General features: G+C 37.7%; 1 protein-coding gene across 1 annotated transcript in view; it reads left to right on the plus strand.

The window, feature by feature from the left end:
* The window catches only part of ghrhrl (growth hormone releasing hormone receptor, like), a 42,479-nt gene that overhangs the window by 18,145 nt on the left and 3,863 nt on the right, over positions 1-20,471 (plus strand). The window contains exons 5-13 of the mRNA XM_058762476.1: positions 2,805-2,896; positions 5,464-5,561; positions 5,830-5,962; positions 7,101-7,254; positions 11,282-11,342; positions 11,771-11,840; positions 11,931-12,022; positions 17,456-17,585; positions 20,266-20,307. Of these exons, the coding sequence (XP_058618459.1) occupies positions 2,805-2,896; positions 5,464-5,561; positions 5,830-5,962; positions 7,101-7,254; positions 11,282-11,342; positions 11,771-11,840; positions 11,931-12,022; positions 17,456-17,585; positions 20,266-20,307 (872 nt within the window). The remainder of the gene's footprint in view (positions 1-2,804; positions 2,897-5,463; positions 5,562-5,829; positions 5,963-7,100; positions 7,255-11,281; positions 11,343-11,770; positions 11,841-11,930; positions 12,023-17,455; positions 17,586-20,265; positions 20,308-20,471) is intronic.

Here is a 20,471-nt window from a genome sequence, read left to right on the forward strand (position 1 = left end):
GTCTGTAAAATCACCAACAACTTCCAGAAAGCTGGGGTGATGCTCTGACAATCTACTGTCCTCAGGAGACTTTGACACAGAATAACAGAGGCTACACAGCAAGAAACAAACCTCTGACCAACTCCAAAAATAGAAAGGCAAGATTAGAGTTTGCAAAAAAGCACAAAGGTGAGCCAGAAGAGCTTTAGAACTGTGTTTATGGACCGATGAGACAAAGATGAACCTTTATCTAAGCGATGGGAAAGCAAAAATGTGGAGGAAAAAAGGGAACTGCAATGATCCCAAGCATACAGCCTCATCTGTAAAGCATGGTGGAGGTGGTGTCATGGCATGGGCATGCATGGCTGCCTCTGGAACAGACCCTTTCAACTTTACTGATGACTTAATGTATGATGACAGTAGCAGAATGAAGTTGGAAGGGTACAAAACCATCTTGCCTACCAATAATCAAGAAAATGCCACCAGATTCATTGGGAAGTGCTTCATATTGCATCAGGACAATGACCCCGAACACCCTGCCAGTTCAGTCAAGGAGTTTATCAGGGCAAAGAAATGGAAAGTCTTCGATTGCCCAAGTCAATCTCCAGATTTAAATCCGATTGAACATGAATTTCACCAGCTGAAGAGGAGAGTAAAGGCAGAAACTCCCCAAAACAAGCAACAATTGGAATTGGCTGCATTAAAGGCTGGGAAAAGTATTTCAAAGGATGAGACGAAGAGTCTGGTGATGTCTATGGGTCACAGACTCACTGCTGTGATCTGCGCAAGGGATCTGCAACTAAATAATAGCTTTTAATCTTTTATATCTGCCTTATGTTCAACTGTCCCAATACTTATGCTCACATCAATGAGTGGGATGAACTCTAAAAGTGCTGTTCTTTTTATTTGGTAAAACATGTATGTGTTGAAACGGCTAATAAAATAAATGCGACTTTCTGTAGTTTTGTCTCATATTCATCTTTTCATCATATTTGCAAATGTCTTAACTTCACAGCCAACAGAACAATTTTGTCTTCACTGTTCCAATACTTTTGGAGGGCACTGTATATATATATATATATATATATATATATATATATATATATATATATATATATATATATATATATATATTTATATATTTGTGTGTGTCATATTTTATATATATTTAATTAAGAATGAAATTAAAACTTTGGATTGTATTAGTTCAAATTATATATCCATATCCATATCCATATCCAATATCCATCCATGCATGTTATTATTATTTTAATAACCAACATTTCAGATAACAATTCATAGAACAATATTTGTTAAATGAAAATATTTAATTATTAATCAAAATATTGTATTATATGAATAACCAAATACATTTGACTAAATGTTTCAGTGTGAGTTATCCATGCACATTATTTTATAACATTAAATTAAAACATTGAATTATAATAATTGCTGACATTTGAGACGTAACAATTCATATGAAAATATTATTTGCTAATTTAAAAGATCTAATTTGACATGATGAATTATCCATGTATGTTTTGAATTATTCAGCATTAAATTAAAATATTGGATTTTTTAATAAGCATTTGAGATGGTAACTAGAGAAATTTGTATCAATTTCCCCATCTTTAATAATACTTAATTAACTAACTTTAATTTAATGGACCGCTGAAAACTATTAAAAACAATGTTGTGGGCATTTTGTGGGGCTGTTTGGCAAAATTAAAACATTTTCGATTGGCAATGTTAATTGTTTTGACATTGCTGAAAGCGCTTAATGAAATACACATAAAAAGGACAATAATTAGGCAAATTATTATTTTTGTTTTGATAAAACATAACTCAAAATGTCTGGAACAGAATGTCATGGAGACTTATTGGTTGACTCTTTGGATTAAAAAAAATTGAAATGTTTGTGTCTAATGAATCGAAAGAGAGTTTGCTCAACCCTGCTCCATACATGCATTTCCACATTAACAGCTTCTGCGAGCAAACCAGTTGGTTTCAGTCTGTGAGCTTTAACAATAGACATATCTACCTTGAGAATATAAATGGAACCCTCAAATGGTAAAATGCACAGCCTTAATTTCAAGGCTTTGTAAGTTTGTGCCAAAGAAAGCAGGTTTTTATATTTGCCACTGTAATAACGTCTCAGATGTTCCTGGATCAACATTACTGTCCAAAAATATAGACTTGACCCAATCCCAATCCCTACCCCTAAACCTAACCCTACCCATAATTTATTCCTAAAATCAGTGGGAAATGATAGCTGATTAAAAAGGGTGTAGAAGCACCTAATCCTGATTGTAAGCCTAAAACAGATATTTCCTGAAAAGTTATATCTCAATTCTGATTGGTTGATTGTAATGTTGTTCCAGGATCAAGAAGGATGTTGATCCAGGAACTTGTACTTGGTGAAATCACGCTCACCGATTCTCCACAGATCTGCCAGCATAACAAACTAAACCCGGTCTGAGCCCGGCCAAACACTGCATTCAAATCTGAAAGCTCTCAAATGAAATTGTGCTGCTGCAGTTTGGTCTGATGGCAACTAAAGCAGCACTCCATCATTGTACCATTGTATCCATCATTGAAAAGGATACAGACTTCATTTCACATTCAGCTTTAGCACAAGCTAATTTTATGCATTGCATCTCATTCTCTAGAGAAAAAGTCAGTGCAAATCGCAAGAAATGCCAACTTGCATTTATTCATTTATTTTGAACAACCTTTTTTTTTTTTTTTTTTTACATTTTTTTAAAAGCTTGCAGATTGTCTTGAATTCTTGTCTTTGACCTTTGACCTTTAATTCATTACTCTAGGTATAGTGAGTCGTAACTGCTCGGCTGGTGGCTGGTCACATCCATTCCCTCCTTACCACGAGGCCTGCATTGTTGAGGATGAAATCCCCGAGGTCAAACATATTCTGAAATTCAAACTCATATTTAATAATCATTTCCTACTTATCCATACGCTTTTGGTTAAATCCCCCGCTTCTCAGGTTGTTCTTCCGAGTAAAAAACCCAGTAATCTCACATGAGCCTCCTCTAGTTTCAGAAGAGATCTCAACGACGTCTCAAGCTGTGTTTAGATTTGTAAAGACAGTCAAGAATCTCAAAATGAACTCAAACACTTCACATCAAATTACTCCAAGATCAATAGCTCTATAGTCGTACTGTATATCAACAATTGTCTTTTTTGTTGTTGACAATTTTAGACATCTGAGACAATTGAAACTTACATGAAACATTGAGATCTTCATTAATAATTTCCTCTGTTTATGAACATCTTTATCCATATGCATACAGTATATGTCATAATTCTCACTGGGAAATGCACTTATAAATGGCTTATAGTTTTAAAAGTGCTTTGAAAATTTTTCATTTTATGATGAAATAAATTGTTAAAGTATTTAAATTTACAAAATTTTATTGACTAAATTTAAATCAAGTAACATTCCTTGTTTTTTTATGTTTATATTATATTTAAATGTAATATTATTTAATATTTCGTTCTTTCTTTCTAAAGATTAAAAAAATGATATCAAATGTTAGTACATACACAGTGGGGCAAAAAAGTATTTAATCAGCCACCCATTGTGCAAGTTCTCCCACTTAAAAAGATGAGAGAGGCCTGTAATTTTCATCATAGGTATACCTCAACTATGAGAGACAAAATGAGAAAAAAAAATCCAGAAAAATCACATTGTAGGATTTTTAAAGAATTTATTTGCAAATTATGGTGGAAAATAAGTATTTGATCAATAACAAAATTTCATCTCAATACTTTGTTATATACCCTTTGTTGGCAATGACAGAGGTCAAATGTTTTCTGTAAGTCTTCACAAGGTTTTCACACACTGTTGCTGGTATTTTGGCCCATTCCTCCATGCAGATCTCCTCTAGAGCAGTAATGTTTTGGGGTTGTCGCTGGGCAACACGGACTTTCAACTCCCTCCAAAGATTTTCGATGGGGTTGAGATCTGGAGACTGGCTAGGCCACTCCAGGACCTTGAAATGCTTCTTACGAAGCCACTCCTTCGTTGCCAGGCGGTGTGTTTGGGATCATTATCATGCTGAAAGACCCAGCCACGTTTCATCTTCAATGCCCTTGCTGATGGAAGGAGGTTTTCACTCAAAATCTCACGATACATGGCCCCATTCATTCTTTCGTTTACGGATCAGTCGTCCTGGTCCCTTTGCAGAAAAACAGCCCCAAAGCATGATGTTTCCACCCCCATGCTTCACAGTAGGTATGGTGTTCTTTGGATGCAACTCAGCATTCTTTCTCCTCCAAACACGACAAGTTGAGTTTTTACCAAAAAGTTTTATTTTGGTTTCATCTGATTCTCCCAATCCTCTTCTGGATCATCCAAATGCTCTCTAGCAAACTTCAGACGGGCCGGACATGTACTGGCTTAAGCAGGGGGACACGTCTGGCACTGCAGGATTTGAGACCTTTGTTACTTTGGTCCCAGCTCTCTGCAGGTCATTCACTAGGTCTCAAGGTGAGATCTTGCGTGGAGCCCCAGATCGAGGGAGATTATCAGTGGTCTTGTATGTCTTCCATTCTCTAATAATTGCTCCCACAGTTGATTTCTTCACACCAAGCTGCTTACCTATTGCAGATTCAGTCTTCCCAGCCTGGTGCAGGTCTACAATTTTGTTTCTGGTGTCCTTTGACAGCTCTTTGGTCTTGGCCATGGTGGAGTTTGGAGTTGGACTGTTTGAGGTTGTGGACAGGTGTCTTTTATACTGATAACAAGTTCAAACAGATGCCATTAATACAGGTAACGAGTGGAGGACAGAGGAGCCTCTTAAAGAAGTTACAGGTCTGTGAGAGCCAGAAATCTTGCTTGTTTGTAGGTGACCAAATACTTATTTTACCGAGGAATTACTAATTAATTCTTTAAAAATCCTACAATGTGATTTTCTGGATTTTTTTTTTTTTCTCATTTTGTCTCTCATAGTTGAGGTATACCTATGATGAAAATTACAGGCCTCTCTCATCTTTTTAAGTGGGAGAACTTGCACAATTGGTGGCTGACTAAATACTTTTTGCCCCACTGTATTTGAATTTGTAAAAAATATATATTTTTTATATTTTTCAGAATAAACAGGCTTTACAAATAAATTAATACATTAATTATAAAGTAATTAAAATTACAAAAATGCAAATTATTATAATTTTTTTTTGATGTATAAAGTTATTTAATATTTAGCATTTTTGCTAAAAATTAAAACAAATGTATAATATTTTAGTATGCTTATTTTGAGGCTTTAGGCTTTCACAGTTATATCTGTCTGTCTGAACTGGTAATGAAATGAAATGAAATCATTTTTTATTCATTCATCATTTCATCAAATGTTGGATTTATTGGCTGACTGATGTGCAGATTGAGGAATGTTTATTGTATTAAACAGACTCTGAACTGAACATGGTCATTCCGATATAATTGATTTCTGCTCGTTCGTCCCTCAGGAGTCGTATTTTGCCACTGTGAAACTGATCTACACTGTTGGTTACGGAGCATCACTGCTGTCGCTCTCTGTTGCCGTGGTAATACTGCTGCTCTTCAGGTACTGCACTTTACAATGCTTTCTTACTGATGGACTATAAAAAAACCAAACCCCAAATCCAACACGCGTTACTGATATAACCCAAGTTATTATAAATAATTGCTTTAATATATTTAGAATTATGTGAGTATCCTTTAGCATGTCTAGCTACCTTTTTACACAAACTTGTCATCTTTACCTCTTTAAATAAGCTCGTAGCTTGGAAACTATTTTTAAAGTAGTTACTGCAACACTGGACAAAGTCTCAACTGTTGTTTGTATTCTATAGGCGATTACACTGCGCTCGAAACTACATCCACATGCAGCTTTTTTTCACCTTCATCCTGAAATCGGTGGCTGTGTTTGTCAAAGATGCTGCGCTGTTCTCCAGTGATGACACAGATCACTGCACACTCTCTACAGTGAGTCCATCAACGCCTCTGGTCTAACAGCCTTTAAATGCAGTTTCCTATGAAAAGAGCAAAACTCTGCTTGTGACCTCAATGACTCATGGATGTGTGACAGAATTTTTTTTTTTTAATATATATACTAAATGATAAATGCAATGCTGTGCATCTAAACCAGGCACAATGTGACAACGACAAAATCACAGCCAATCAGAAGACTATGTTTAGTGACAGAATAAAATAAAAAGTTTAAATTATTAACTGAATTTAAATCTCTTTCAAAGACGTTTAAAAGGTCTGTAAGGTTTTTTAATATTTTTTGAAAGAAGTAAATGGAAAAAAAAAAAAAAAAATTCCAAGGATGTATCTATTTGATTAAAAATACAGCAAAAACATTAATATTGTGAAATATTATTACAATTTTAAAAAACTGTTTTCTTTCTGAATATATTTATAATGTAATTTATTCCTGTGATGCAAAGCTGGATTTTCAGCATCATTACTCCAGTCTTCAGTGTCACATGATCCTGATTTGCTGCTCAAGAAACATTTCTGATTATTATCAATGTTGAAAACAGTTGTGCTGCTTCACATTTTTCAGGATTCTTTAATGACTACTAAGTTTAAAAGAACAGCTTCATTTAAAAATATATAAATGTCTTTTACAGTCACTTTATCAATTTAATATTTATCAAATATAAATTTATTAAATCAAAATTATATATATATATATATATATATATATATATATATATATATATATATATATATATATATATATATATATATATATATATATATATATATATATATATATATATACATTTTGTGGAATAAAAGTATGAATTACTTTTTGACCCCAAACTTTTTAATGGATTAGAGGTTAAGCACCTCTGAAAAACTCAGAGAAAAACACACACACACACACACACACACACACACACAAACGTGAGTGAAAAAAGAAATATTTCAGACCCTGTTTTCAAGGAAAGCTGCATTCAATTTTGAATAGAAGTTTTCACCTTCCTTTTGTTTCCTGCTGAGTTTCTACTTTCTCCATCTGCTTATGTCTTCCTCTCTTGTTTTTTTTGCCGGTATGCCCTGTTTATCATTCTCAGCGTCTCTCTCTTTTTCTTCCTCTCTCTCTCCACAGGCGGCCTGTAAGGCGTCGGTGGTGTTTTGTCATTATTGCGTCATGACTAATTTCTTCTGGTTGCTGGTTGAAGCCGTGTATCTGAACTCTCTGCTGGTCTCGGCCTTCCCGCGCAGCCGCCGCTGTCTCTGGAGTTTCGCTCTGCTGGGCTGGGGTGAGACGCTCATATCTCTGTCCCTAGAGCCATCCGGCCCTGTCCTCTCTCACGCTCTTTCCTCTGGCCATCACAAATGAAGTTTATCTTAATAGTGTAGACTAGTATGTGAGGTTTTGAAGGAACAAAAACATAAAAACAGAAATTTAGATCTTAGATCTTAGTTTGTAGTCCTGACATGATTTCTTGACTAAAGGTTCATTCACACCAAGAACGATAATTATAAAGTTAACTATATTAGTGTTAACGTTCTGTTTATTATAAGCACATTAATATACACTGAATACAGGCTAAAATGCGCTGCATTTTTGTCATCTGTCCCTTTAAATGGTTCAGCTCTTTTAAAGCAGGGTGGATTCTGATTGGCTGTGAATTTTGTTATTGTTCATCAGTGGGAAAAAATCATTTTGAAAGTGATTCCAACTATACTGTTGTCACGCCTCTGGACTGTCTGTGTGTGTTTTTCTCCCTATGTGCTCCCCGTGACCCAGTTTCTCCCTTGTTTGATTGCGTTCATTTGGTTCAGGTGTGTCTCGTTTAGTCTTGTATATAAAGTGTTGTCTATTCCTGGTTTCATTTGTCCGGTGTTACGTGCTACGTGCGTCTCCTGCCTGCCTGGTGTTACTCTTGTTTTGGACTATTAAAGACTGTTATCCTGAATTCTCCTACCTCTCCGCACTCCTTGCTTCCTCACAGTAGCACCCTGACCGACAAAAAAAAAAAAAGAAAGTTTACCCTTCGTTTTGTTTCTGCGTTTTGTTCAGTGTTTTGTTTTCTGGTTTTCCCCTATGGATCCCTTCGACCCCTTATCCTGTCCTGGATACCTCCTCCTCCTGCTGGAGCAGGGGAAAAGATTGCTCGAGGGCCATACCAGACTGTTCCTGGACATGGCTTATCTTACCACCAAGATGGTCCTCAAGAGGCCACAAACGGATCGCCGTTTACTGTCTGTTCCGAGGATGATCTCGCCAGTTCCACTCCAGACCCAGAGCCCAGCCCACCATCACCTCGCTGTGCGGAGCCTATGCCCAAGCCCACTGCTGACGGAGAGCCCACGCTTGCCGTGACCCGACAAGCCATCGCCGAATGGGGCGTCAGAGCTGAGGATCACCGTGGAGCCGGAGCTGCTTATGCTTATGCTACAACGCCCGCCACAAGGAAAAGTGCCGTGGACAGCGAAATCGCAGAGAGAGGAGCTCCACCCACTGCACCGTGGCTGAGCGTGAGAATATTGTGGATCTGGGAATGTGGAAAGCTTAAGGGGATCCCGAATTGGATTCATGGACCGACCTGCCTCCTCTCCTCCCTCCTTCGTCGGAGCCTGAGCTTTGGCTCCTGCCCCCACGTCAAGCCCTGAGAAGGCTCCTGTTCCCACGTCCCGCCCAGAGAGGGCTCCCGTTCTCGAGTATAACCCAGAGTGGGCTTCTGTTCCCGAGTCCAGCCCTGAGAGGACTTGTGTCCCCAGGTCCAGTCAGGAGAGGGCTTGTGTTCCCAAGGGCAGCCCAGGGAGGGCTTTTGTTTCCGGAGGGCAGCCCTGAGGCTCACAAATGCCCACCCACCTGCCCGCTCCTGCCTCCTCCCACGCTGTCATCTGGCAGCCCCTCTGCTCACCCTCAGCCCACCATCTGTGCGTGTCTGCCTTGGCCCGTCGACCCAACGCCTCCACCATGGCTCCTAACTCCCTCCTCTCCGCCGTGGTCTGGCAGTCCACTGGCTCCGCCGGGCTCCCTCCCTCCACCGGGCTCCCTTTACTGTATTTTTGATCACATAAATGCAGGCTTGGATAGCATGAGAAACTTCTTTTAAAAACATTAAAACATCTTACCAACTCTAATCTTTTGAATAGTTGCATATATATGTAAAGAATAATGTACATGCTTTGTGTTATGTTTTTTGTGTTATTTATTACTGACTACATTATGATGCTTATTTCTGAAACCTATTATTTTCTCATGTTAACAGCTATTACAGTCTCACTGACTCCAATCAGTGAAGTACAGCATGATCCTTTTATTGTACTGTTACTCAATTTCCATTTATATTCTCTCTCTGTCTCTCTGTCTCTCTCTCTGTCTCTCTCTCTGTCTCTCTGTGACCCTGGGAGGGCTGAGGAGTGTCAGAACAACTCTCGTGATTGGCATCTCTATCATCTCTGATTTGAGCAGACAATTGAAAGAACAAACAGTTCAAATCACATTGTCGATGCACTTTGCAACATAGAGATGTGCAAATCACTGTTCTCGTTCATATACATGTTCCTGGTTTTATCGTGAACAATGCATCAGAATTATTTTTAATTTGAACCTTTGATTAAAACAGAGTTATTCTGGTAATGCTTTTCAGGACATATCTAATTATGTCCTGAAGGATTAAATTAAGGCCCAATCCCAATTCTATTCTTCTACCCCTTCCCCATGTTCCAGAGACAGAGTGTCAAGGGGTAGGGGTGAAAATATTCCCCTAAGAATTGGGACACCGCTACTATACTGTCACGTCATCATATGTCGTCTAGCTCCTACAATACACACACCTATACTGGTGTGCTTTGTGCATTACAGCCTTACCGTTCTATATTAATGCGCTGCTTACTGACACACACACACACACACACACACACACATCGGAGACCGTGCAGCTCACACATCCAGGGAGATGGTCCTCACTGCAGAACACAAGATCCAGGGGGCGAGGTTGGGTCCAGATCCAACTCCTCCCACCTTACATATACCTAAACCTACCTGTCTCCACCCCCTGATCCCTAAACCCACCCATCTCCACCCCCTAGATGTGGATCCAACCCCGACCCCTGGATCTTTGCTCTGCAGTGAGGGGCTACTGCATCCAGGAGCAAAGAAACTTGCCAACGCTGCCCCACAACTTTCATTAATAACAGTTTAAATACTGAATCGCTACATTATATTTTCCAGCAACGAGAGGATAGAATCGCTGTTTTTGAAGTAAACTCACTCATTCTAAAGAGAGATGCACAGAAGCGCTCTCTCTTTCTCTCTCTCTCGAATTGGCAATAGGTATTTTCTTGGGAAGGGCTAGGGTGCTAGGGTAGAAATGGGATTGGGCCTAAGTCCCGTCCTACATTTTTTTTTTTTCTCATTAACTCTTTCTCTGCCATTGACATAATTTTCCGGCTTTCAGTTTTTTTCACTGTTATATGGCAGGAGGCTATGGGAATCTGATCCCATGGGAGGCGCTATTACACATCTTCTGAAACAGTATTGAATGTCTGGATCAAAACACAGCGAAGAAGCAGATGCACATAAATAATGCAGTCATAAAACCTTAAACAGCATATAAATTAAAACAGCCTAATGATACAGAATAAAATGTCGAGCCAGGAAGTGGTTTAGGACTGTGCAAGCTGATGGAAGCGATCTACTCTCTGTGTTTTGAATCTGATCTGGATATAATCTTAAAAAAAAAAAATAATAAAATTTTAAAAATCACATTTTTATTTTAATGAAACTTACACACATTCAAGTGTTGATAAAAAATATTGCATGAAGCTAGAATTTATTTTATTTTTTTTTTAAATAAAGCAAAGGCTCTGTTCTTGTTTTTGACATATTATATATTCAGATATTCATAAAACAAAATATTTCAGGGGCCAAGAAAATATTGTGAAAATGATAAAAATGCTGGTGGTGGCTGGCAACTGTTTTTACTGGCGGGGAAAGTGTTAACTATTCTGCTTCATATACTTTTGCCTCACATTAGGAAAATTATGGAAAGTTGTATATAATTTTGGATTTCGCCAAATTTTGGTAATTTAACTAAAAGGCACTTAATATTTCATACAGCATTGCTCTGATTCTTTTAATGTGCTTCTGTCTGGGTATCACTGCTTCAGATTCTACATTTAGTGTCATTATCATGATCATCACTGATAATAATAGCTTCTAAGTTAATTATCCCTGCTCTTTTTTAACAGAGTTGCATTGAACACACTCTGTAAGATTCCCTTTCACTAACAGCGTAGTCTTTTTTGTTTGTCTCTGGTCTTTTCTCGCAGGTTTTCCGCTGGTCTGCATCGTCCTCTGGATCTGCTCCAGACTGTATTTTGAGGACACAGAGTAAGAGCACATTTTTCCCTACCTTACTTAGTGGTGCTCGTTCATACTGGGGTTAGGGATCTAAACAAGCCCCTAAAGCCAAGTGCACAATACAGAACCCAATCTCATCGCCTTTGATATTTTCAGTCCCAGATTGACACCCATGTGATGATTGACAGCCCTATGATAAAGCAATGACTTTTATTTTTATGGCTTTATAGTAAATTACTGGTTTAGGACATTGAGGGTGTCTATCTAGAAACCAGAATATCACAAGACTTGGGTTAGTAAGCAATGACCCAGAACACCCCAGCAGAACCCCACATAGAACACAATAATTCCAATAATAAGACAGGAAATGAGTCTTTTAATGGATTGTGAGAGCAGAAAAGGTGCAGATTTTAATCAGCTCTGTCTTATCCAGGCCTTTGGGGTTTTTTCGCATGCAGGTGCTGGGACATAAATGAAGACTCTCCTTATTGGTGGATCATCAAGGGTCCCATTGCAGTTTCCATAGGGGTGAGATAAAGCACGAGGATGTGGATGAATGAGTTTGGCTCGCACACGCTTATTTTCAGCTCATATTTAACTGTTTTCCTGCCCAACCAGGTGAACTTCCTTCTCTTCATGAACATAATCAGGATTCTGGTGCAGAAACTGAACCCTCGCTTGATCCAGTTCAACAATTCAGCTCAGTACAGGTACAGAAAACATGTTATAAATGTTAACATAATCCTTAAATATTATTTTTCAATGTTATTTTCATATTTATTTACAATATAGTATTTATTAATCATTTGAATCTGAATTTAGTTTTATATTTTTAGTTTTTATTCTGTTATGTACTTTTGTAAATTCTATTTAGCTCTAATTTATTTTTATTTCAGTTTTAGTACTTCAATCTAAACTTATTTCAGTTAGTTGCCATTTGTAATATTTGTTTCTAATTTGTTTCTGTTCGATGTAATATTTAATTTAACAAAGTATTGTTTTACGTTTTACTTAACCATAACAACACTGTTGTAACAATGTAGTAATAGTTTTGGATATTAATATTAATCAAGATTACATTTACATTTATGCATTTAGCAGACGCTTTTATCCAAAGTGACTTACATTGCATTCAAGTTACAGTTTTTACATTTTATCAGCTCTTGCTTTCCCTGGGAATCGAACCCATGATCTTGGCGTTGCTAGCGCCATGCTCTACTATTTGAGCTACAGGAAAGCCTAACAGGAAAGATTAATAAACGCTGCAAAAATATCATTTGTATAGTTCATGCTGACTGTATAACAGATGTTAATGTACAACCTTATTGTAAAGAAATATTTAATGACTACAATGCTTATTAACTCTTTCCCTGCCAAATATGGAATTTTCTGGGTTTCCGTGTTTTCACTGTTATACGCTAGGGGGCGCTATTACGCATCTCCTGAATGAGTCTAGAAAGTGGTGATCAAAAACACAGACCAGGAAGAGCAGAAACGAGCAATCTCATATGTAACCATATGTATATGAAAAATAATGCCATCATCAACACTAACCACATATAAATGAAAAATGCCTAATGTTACAGAGTGAAATGTCAATACAGAAAATGGTAAAGGCCTGTGCAAGCTTTGGGAGTACTGATGGAAACCATCTACCGCGTTTTTGCTTCGATAATATTACTGAATATGATCCAGAAGTAGTATTGGGTAAAAATGCGATTTTCTTTTTGCTACCTATATTCAAGTGTTGATTAAAAAAAAACAATGCTTGAAGCTAGAATAAAACTGGAAAAAGCTAAAATAAAGAAAAAGCTAAATATTTTTGTTTGTTTGTTTGAAAATAGAAATATTAGATGAAAAACTTTTTTTTAAAATTAATTAAAAAACTTCTGCTTTGGCAACTAGTTGAAATAGCACTAAAGTTACTACAACTGAAACTGCTTAATATTTTCATGGAAGAAAAAACATGATACACTACCATTCAAAAGTTTGAGGTAAATATGATTTAAAAAAAAAAAAATCAATACTTTTATTCAGCAAGGATTCATTAAATTGATCACAAGTGACAGCAAAGACATTTATAATTTTTTTTTTTTTTAAATCAAATAAAGGTGGTTCAGTGTACTTTGTATTCATTAAAGAATCCTGAAAAAACTAAAAATTTTCACAAAAACTGTTCAACATAAGAACCATCATTAAAAATTGAGCACCAATAATAATTGAGCCACAAATCAGCTTATTGTCAGTCCTCTGTCGTGTGTGTCATGTGGTCCCGCCTCTTGTTTCCTTATTTGGTTTGCTTCCTGTCCTTGTTTAGTGTGATTGTCTGTTATTCTGTTCAGGTGTGTGTCATTATCAGTAATTATCATGTGTATTTAGTTCATGCCTGTTCAGTTAGTTTTCGTCTGGTCTTCCTGTGTTCCTGTCTGTGTCAGCCTTGGCCTTGTCTTGTCCTGATGTCATCATTAAGACTATTATTTTGAGTTATATCCTCGTTTGCGTGTTCCTCGTTTTAACCCTAGCAGTTTTAACCCTGTAATGTCTTGAGTCCACGGAGACTCATCGAGGGCAGGTGGCTCCTCTAGTCGTGGCCATGGAGGCCATTCCCAGCCGCCTGCCCCTCCTGTCGTGGAAGTGGAGGCGGTTGCTGAGGGACCCTGTGAGGGCCCCTGACTCCTTGTCATGCCCAGAAGAAGCTTCAGCTTCCAAGCTAGCCCAGGAGGGCTTCCTGTTCCTGTGGGCTGTCCTGTCCCTGTGTTTGGTCCCAGTGGCCTGTCCTGTCCCTGTCCTGTTCCTGTGTGTTTAGCCCTGGAGGGCTATCCTGTACTGTCCTGTCCGTTTAGCCCCAGAGGGCTCCTGATACCCCCTTAATACCCCATGGAATTTTTTGGGGGTGGTAGAAAGAAGACCACCTGCCATGGCTTCCAGAGCTCCTAGCTCCGCCCTGGCCTGTTCTGTCTGTTCTGCTCTGGAGGTCCCGTCCTGTCTTCCTGTCCTTGTCTGTCCTGAGGGGGCTCCAGAGTGCCCCCCCCCCCTCCCCGGTGGAACTGTTACGGCGCGGGTCGCGCCTTCCGGGAGGGGGGAGTTATGTCAGTCCTCTGTCGTGTGTGTCATGTGTTCCATCTTGTTTCCTTATTTGGTTTGCTTCCTGTCCTTGTTTAGTGTGATTGTCTGTTATTCTGTTCAGGTGTGTGTCATTATCAGTAATTATCATGTGTATTTAGTTCATGCCTGTTCAGTTAGTTTTCATCTGGTCTACTCGTTACTCCCCGGTGTTCCTGTCTGTGTCAGCCTTGCCTTGTCTTGCCCTGATGTCATCATTAAGACTATTATTTTGAGTTATCTCCTCGTTTGTGTGTTCCTCGTTCCTCCCTGCTGTGTGCACCGTGACACTTATTAGCTTATAATTCAGCTTTGCTGTCATAGAAATACATTACATTAATCAAATTGAGAACAGTATTACACAATATTACTGTTTTTACTGTATTTTTGAAATGCAACATTTGTGAGAATAAGAGACTTCTTTAAATAAATAAAAATAAATCTTAATTATTCCAGACTTTTGGTTGCCAGTGTATATACATAGTATAATAAAGTGAATTCAAAATATTAGTAACACTATAATAATTCAAAGTAACTTTCAAAGTAAGCTTCTGCGTTATCTGTAAAAATACCTAAAATAGCAAAAGCAATCTTATTTCCTGTGGCAGTGTTGTCATAATCAGCAGTGCTGTTACAGTGTATGGTGGGCTCTACAGTGGAGATGAAAGAACAAAGGCACAGCACCTAAGAGAATCACACTTCCAGCAGCCGCCGTAGCTAAAAATTATTAAAGGATCATCACAGTGACAACGATGTCTCGATCTCCTTCAGCGGCGTTCTGGGAACTCAATTCTATTTCCTGTCAGCACACAAGGTTTGCTTCAGTTTTACATCTGTAGTGCTTATCCGTGAATCTCAAAGTCACGCTCAATGCATTTCATTACAACATCCCTGGAGTTCTTGCACGTTTATGGGGTTTGAAAGAACAACTTTTGCATAACATCCTGTCTACTAAGACAGACTCATTGTTACCGTAAGACATTATTTCTATATAATCTGACCTTTACAATGATTTTCCTTAGTGCAATCTAATGTAGCCAGGCTGATTCATTTATATTAAATAATATTTATCACTTGAATGCAATCAGTTATGTTAGCATATGAGGCACATTTTTAACTTGACAAAATACTTTTTTGTTACAGTTCAGTTCAGCAGTTGGTGAAAAAAATACAAATGTTGTCTGAACATTTCAAAACCCGTCAAAACCATAGTACTTTTTTTTTGTTTATTTTTGGGGATGTACATGGTATTCTTTTAAGTACTCTAGTATACGATTATGGTAATAAACTGAAAACGTTTTCATAATGACAATAATCAAAATAAACAGTTCTTCTGCCAGTTCCTATAGTAAAACTGTAGGCTGTTGCCAAGCAACATAATCAAATTTCAATACTGTTTTTATATCCATGTGTCAGAGGATGATTTCCAGTACATTTCTGCCTGGCACAGCTCATGTTTAAGAGCACTGAATGACCGTACACAATATTTGGAGAGAGATGTGTGCATGTTTGGTTATGTGTCCCGTTAATGGTGCTATCATGAAGAGACTCTTTGTTTTTCCAAAAATGAGTGTTTGCTGCTGTTATGTTTATATTTATACTCATACATATGCAGATTTCACACAGCCCAGTGAATGACAGCTACGCTCTGTGTTTCTGTCAGATTGTTTGATGGTTTTGCATTAAAACTATGTGCAGTGGTGTTGATATAGTAAAACACCGCGAGTTCATTGATCCGTGAGTGATTTTAATTTTGAATTTTAATATATTAAACAGTGAGGGACCTCAAAGTAAAGGAATAGCTCACCCAATATGGAGAAAAAAAAAGTTTTTGGTATTACATTTCAGTGAATAAACTTTCAATTTCACACAAAGTTGACTTCAGAAGACTGGGAATTTAGTGGAGCTAAAATAAAGAAAGTTATAACTTGGAAGTTATATAGACTATATATATTTTTTGCTACAGTCCTTGATACAGATTGGTTTTATGAAAAAAAGATCAACTAAAGCACTCCATGAAGAATTAGCAGAGCAATTATAATAATGTTATGTGTTGGTTTCTGTTTTAGTTCCTGTCTGGCCTTATTTGGTATTTCCTATTTTCGTTTTGTTAATTATCGTTCAGTCTGATCGCCTGTGTTGAATTAATCGTCTTGATTGCTCCTTTGTTTCCCTGTCCTGATAAGCCTTCAGTTTCTTTCTGTTCTTCGTCCTGGATTAATGTTATTTTAGTGGAATACGTGCGTTGCTGCTTATTGAAAACTCCTTTTGTCAAATCCTCCTTTGTGCGGCAATCTCTAGAACCACGTCCCGTGACAAATAATCACTGCACATATGTTTACATTAATGCATATTCACTTTTATCTGGCTCACAAATGAAGAACAATACAAACACATGAAATTATATTACTGGAAGCTATAAATACAACACTACTCAGTATTTATAATGCATTCAAGAATATTCACATGAATGTGCAAATACAGAGGACACTTGTGGATATTGAAGGAACAGTTCACTCTACAATGAAAATTGTCATTGTTTTATTACCACCAGAATGCTGTTATTTTTCTATTTCCACAGAAGACAATGAATGTGAATTTCTTAACACATCTCATACTGCATTCATCCATCGTTGATGGCGAAACGACATGCTTTCTTGCATATAGTGTGATCAGTTTGAATGTGCAGGATTTTTCACACAAAAGCACTCTATAAAATAAAGCCTACAAGTCAAATAGACTACTTTAATGTTTCTTTTATAATACTTTCTGAGGCACCTTCACAGCGTCTGTCCCCATTCACTTTCTTTGTACATGGAAAAAATGACAGCATGCAGGTTAGGAATGACAGAGTGAGTAATATTGACAGTATTTAGATTTTTCGTGAACTATTCCTTTACGGTGTTGTCTGAAGTCATGCCTTATCATGTTCTTACTCGTCTGAATCCATAAAGTCCACTCACCAGAATCTCTCAGCACTAATCTGCCCAGTAACATTCTTACCCTTCCTCCTCTTCATCCTTTATCTCTCCTCCCCTCAGGCGACTGACCAAGTCCACCCTCCTCCTCATCCCTCTCTTTGGCACTCATTACATGGTCTTCAACTTCCTCCCAGACTACTTCAACGTGAGCCTGCGGCTTTGCATCGAGCTGTGTCTGGGCTCCTTCCAGGTTATTCAGCCCGCTATCAGCACAACACAGCTTAAACACAAACACAGCACGCATAAACTTATTAAGGCTGGAATACACTACACGACTTCTGCCCAGATGTGATGTTTTATTAACAAATTTCGGGAGGAGCACGCGCAGATAATTAACACAGCCAATTCATCATCAGCAATCACACCATCTATCCAATCAGCTCGAGAGAGAACCCCTATAAATAATCAAAGCAGTCTTACCTCCATCAGTTCTAGTCTTCCAGCATCCCTCCACCACCCCGACTCCTCACCTTCAGCCCGTTCCTACCCCAGCACGGGGGGGAACGCTCTGGGTCCGGGCTAAATGTAGAGCTCGGAGCCCTCTCCCTGGACAACACGCCAAATACGCATAACCTTTACTCAGTTTATTATATGTAAGTGTGAACTCGTGAAAGACGTGTTGATGCTAGTTGGCAAAAACCAGAACCAGTCTGCAGGTTTTCGGCACTTGGAGTTCATGAATTTAGTGTGTGATTCAGAAACAAATGACTCTTTCTGATTGGCTCTTGTTAGTGAATCAGAAACATGCAGCACAAACAGTATAGTCCAGTTCATGAACAAATTACAATTTTCGGTCTGTTCTTTTTATTGAATCAAAAACGTCCAGCGCAACCAGTGAAGTCTGATTAACTAACAAATGTCTCTTTTAAAATGGTTCTCTTTAGTGAATCAAAAACATGATAAGCAACCCGTGTAGTTCACAAACAAATGAGTTAAGACAGTATTTAACCAGTTCTTTTTATTAAATCAAAACACACTTAGTTAATCCAATTAATTAACAAATGACTCATGCAGCACAAAAAGTATAGTCTGATTTACATACGAAAGACTTTTGGTCAATCATAAACATACAAAGCAACCAGCGTAGTCTGATTCACAAAACAAATGACTCTTTTAAAATGGCTCTTTTTTTAGTAAATCAAAAACATACAAATCAACCAGAGTAGTCTGATTCACAATCTTTTAAACCAGTTCTATTTATTAAATTAAAAACATGCAGCGCAAATAGTGTAGTCCGATTAACTAACAAATGCCATTTTAATGAGTCACATGCTAACAATGAGCCGCATATTTCTGCAAGAGTTTGTGGTCGGTGTGCTATCCCCAGTCGTTTAGTATATGATGGCCAGTTTTTCTCCATTTTCAACCATTTACAAAATCCAAAAGTGTATGATGCCTAGTACTCTGTTCAGATTTTTAAAGTCATGTATTCCTGTCTTCAAGTGAGCTGAGATCAAAACCTCATTCTCACCTTTGATCTGCTGAGACAGGAGATGGACATTGGGGCTTTAGAGATATTACTTAGTTAGATGGAACACTAATTGAGTTTCCTGAAGGGCCGGAGACTAATTTTAAAGATTAATTCGATACAGGAGTTCGAGAAACATAACAGGAAGGCTGTTACCTTCTTGTAAAGGTTTAATATGATGTCCGTGATGTGCGTTTTTTAGTGCTAATTACTTTCTGTGAAGGCTAACATTGAAGAAAGACTTTGTCATTTATCTTGACTAGTCAGACATGTCAGCTCACCCCGAATGTGCAAAATGACTGACAGGCAGAGAGGCGCTTCAAGTTTTCAGATTGCTATTTGCTGTTTACAGAGCCTACGGCGGTCCTTGTGACAGGTTTGATATCTTAGGACATCTATTTTAGGGTTCTCAGTTAGATACTATATATAGCCTGTATATATAGTATATATTGGGGTGTGTGTGTGTGCTGGAGATTGACATGTCAGACTGCTCAAAAAGAGCAATATTTTGATATTCAAGGCTATCACTCACTGATCCTAGGACGTTTAAAAACACCTGTACAGCAGCATTGATCTGACAGTACAGGGATAGTTCACCATTGTGCCATTATTTACTGATCCTCATGTCATTCCAAATCCGTATGCTGCTATTTTTCTGTGGAACACAGTTTGGTCTGTTTTTTATTAACTAAAAAAAAAAAAAAAAAAAATATTTAAAAGAGTAATTTGTTTGAGAGTCTGACTTAATAAGTCGTGCTGTATGTTTTTAATCAGCTAAAAACAACCAGTTTAGAAGAGTCATTTGTTCATGAATCGGACACTTTTTGATTCACTAAAAAGAGCTGGTTTAAAAGAGTCATTTGTTAGTTTATAGGACTTAGTTTATAGTGTTTGCGGCGTGTGTTTTTGATTAATTAAAAAGAACAAATTTGAACTTGAACACAAGCACAAACATTCTTCAGAATTGTTCCTTTTGGATTCTACAGAACAATTGATAGCTTAAGAATTAATGAACGATTCCTATCAGGTTTATATTCAGAGTGACACCTGCAAAATGTGTAAGCTGTTAGATGTTATTCGTGTGGAATTATCTGATTATTCACTGTGGATGTGTACTTCAGCACTGGACTGTCATACATTTAATCTCATGGATACTTCTGAAGGATTAGGATCTGATCTGGATGACTCGAAAAACACAGATACATCCATGATTATGCATGAATGGTGTACCATGGGCCTGCAAAAACAGTGTTAACAGCATAAAATTGTTTTGTCTCAAAACACTGAGATGAAAGGCAGAGGAAGACAGATGGATTTGTAATATTTGTAGATATTTGATCTGAGAAACATTTTATTCAATTTACAGAAACTGACTTTCTCTTCATTGATTTTCTTTCTTAAGGGCCTCATTGTGGCAGTACTCTACTGTTTTCTGAACCAGGAGGTGAGTAATTATTATGTGGCAGCTCTTACACACCATAAAAATACAAAATATACACCAACAAATAATGTGCTGAAAGATAGATTCCAAAAGTGCAATGCCCTTATGCTTTTACCAACTATAAAAAAGTCCGATATCTGGACTAACCAGCTTGTTTACTGTTGATT

The sequence above is a fragment of the Onychostoma macrolepis genome, chromosome 23 (genome assembly GCF_012432095.1).
Source record: "Onychostoma macrolepis isolate SWU-2019 chromosome 23, ASM1243209v1, whole genome shotgun sequence".
Classification (NCBI taxonomy): domain Eukaryota; kingdom Metazoa; phylum Chordata; class Actinopteri; order Cypriniformes; family Cyprinidae; genus Onychostoma; species Onychostoma macrolepis.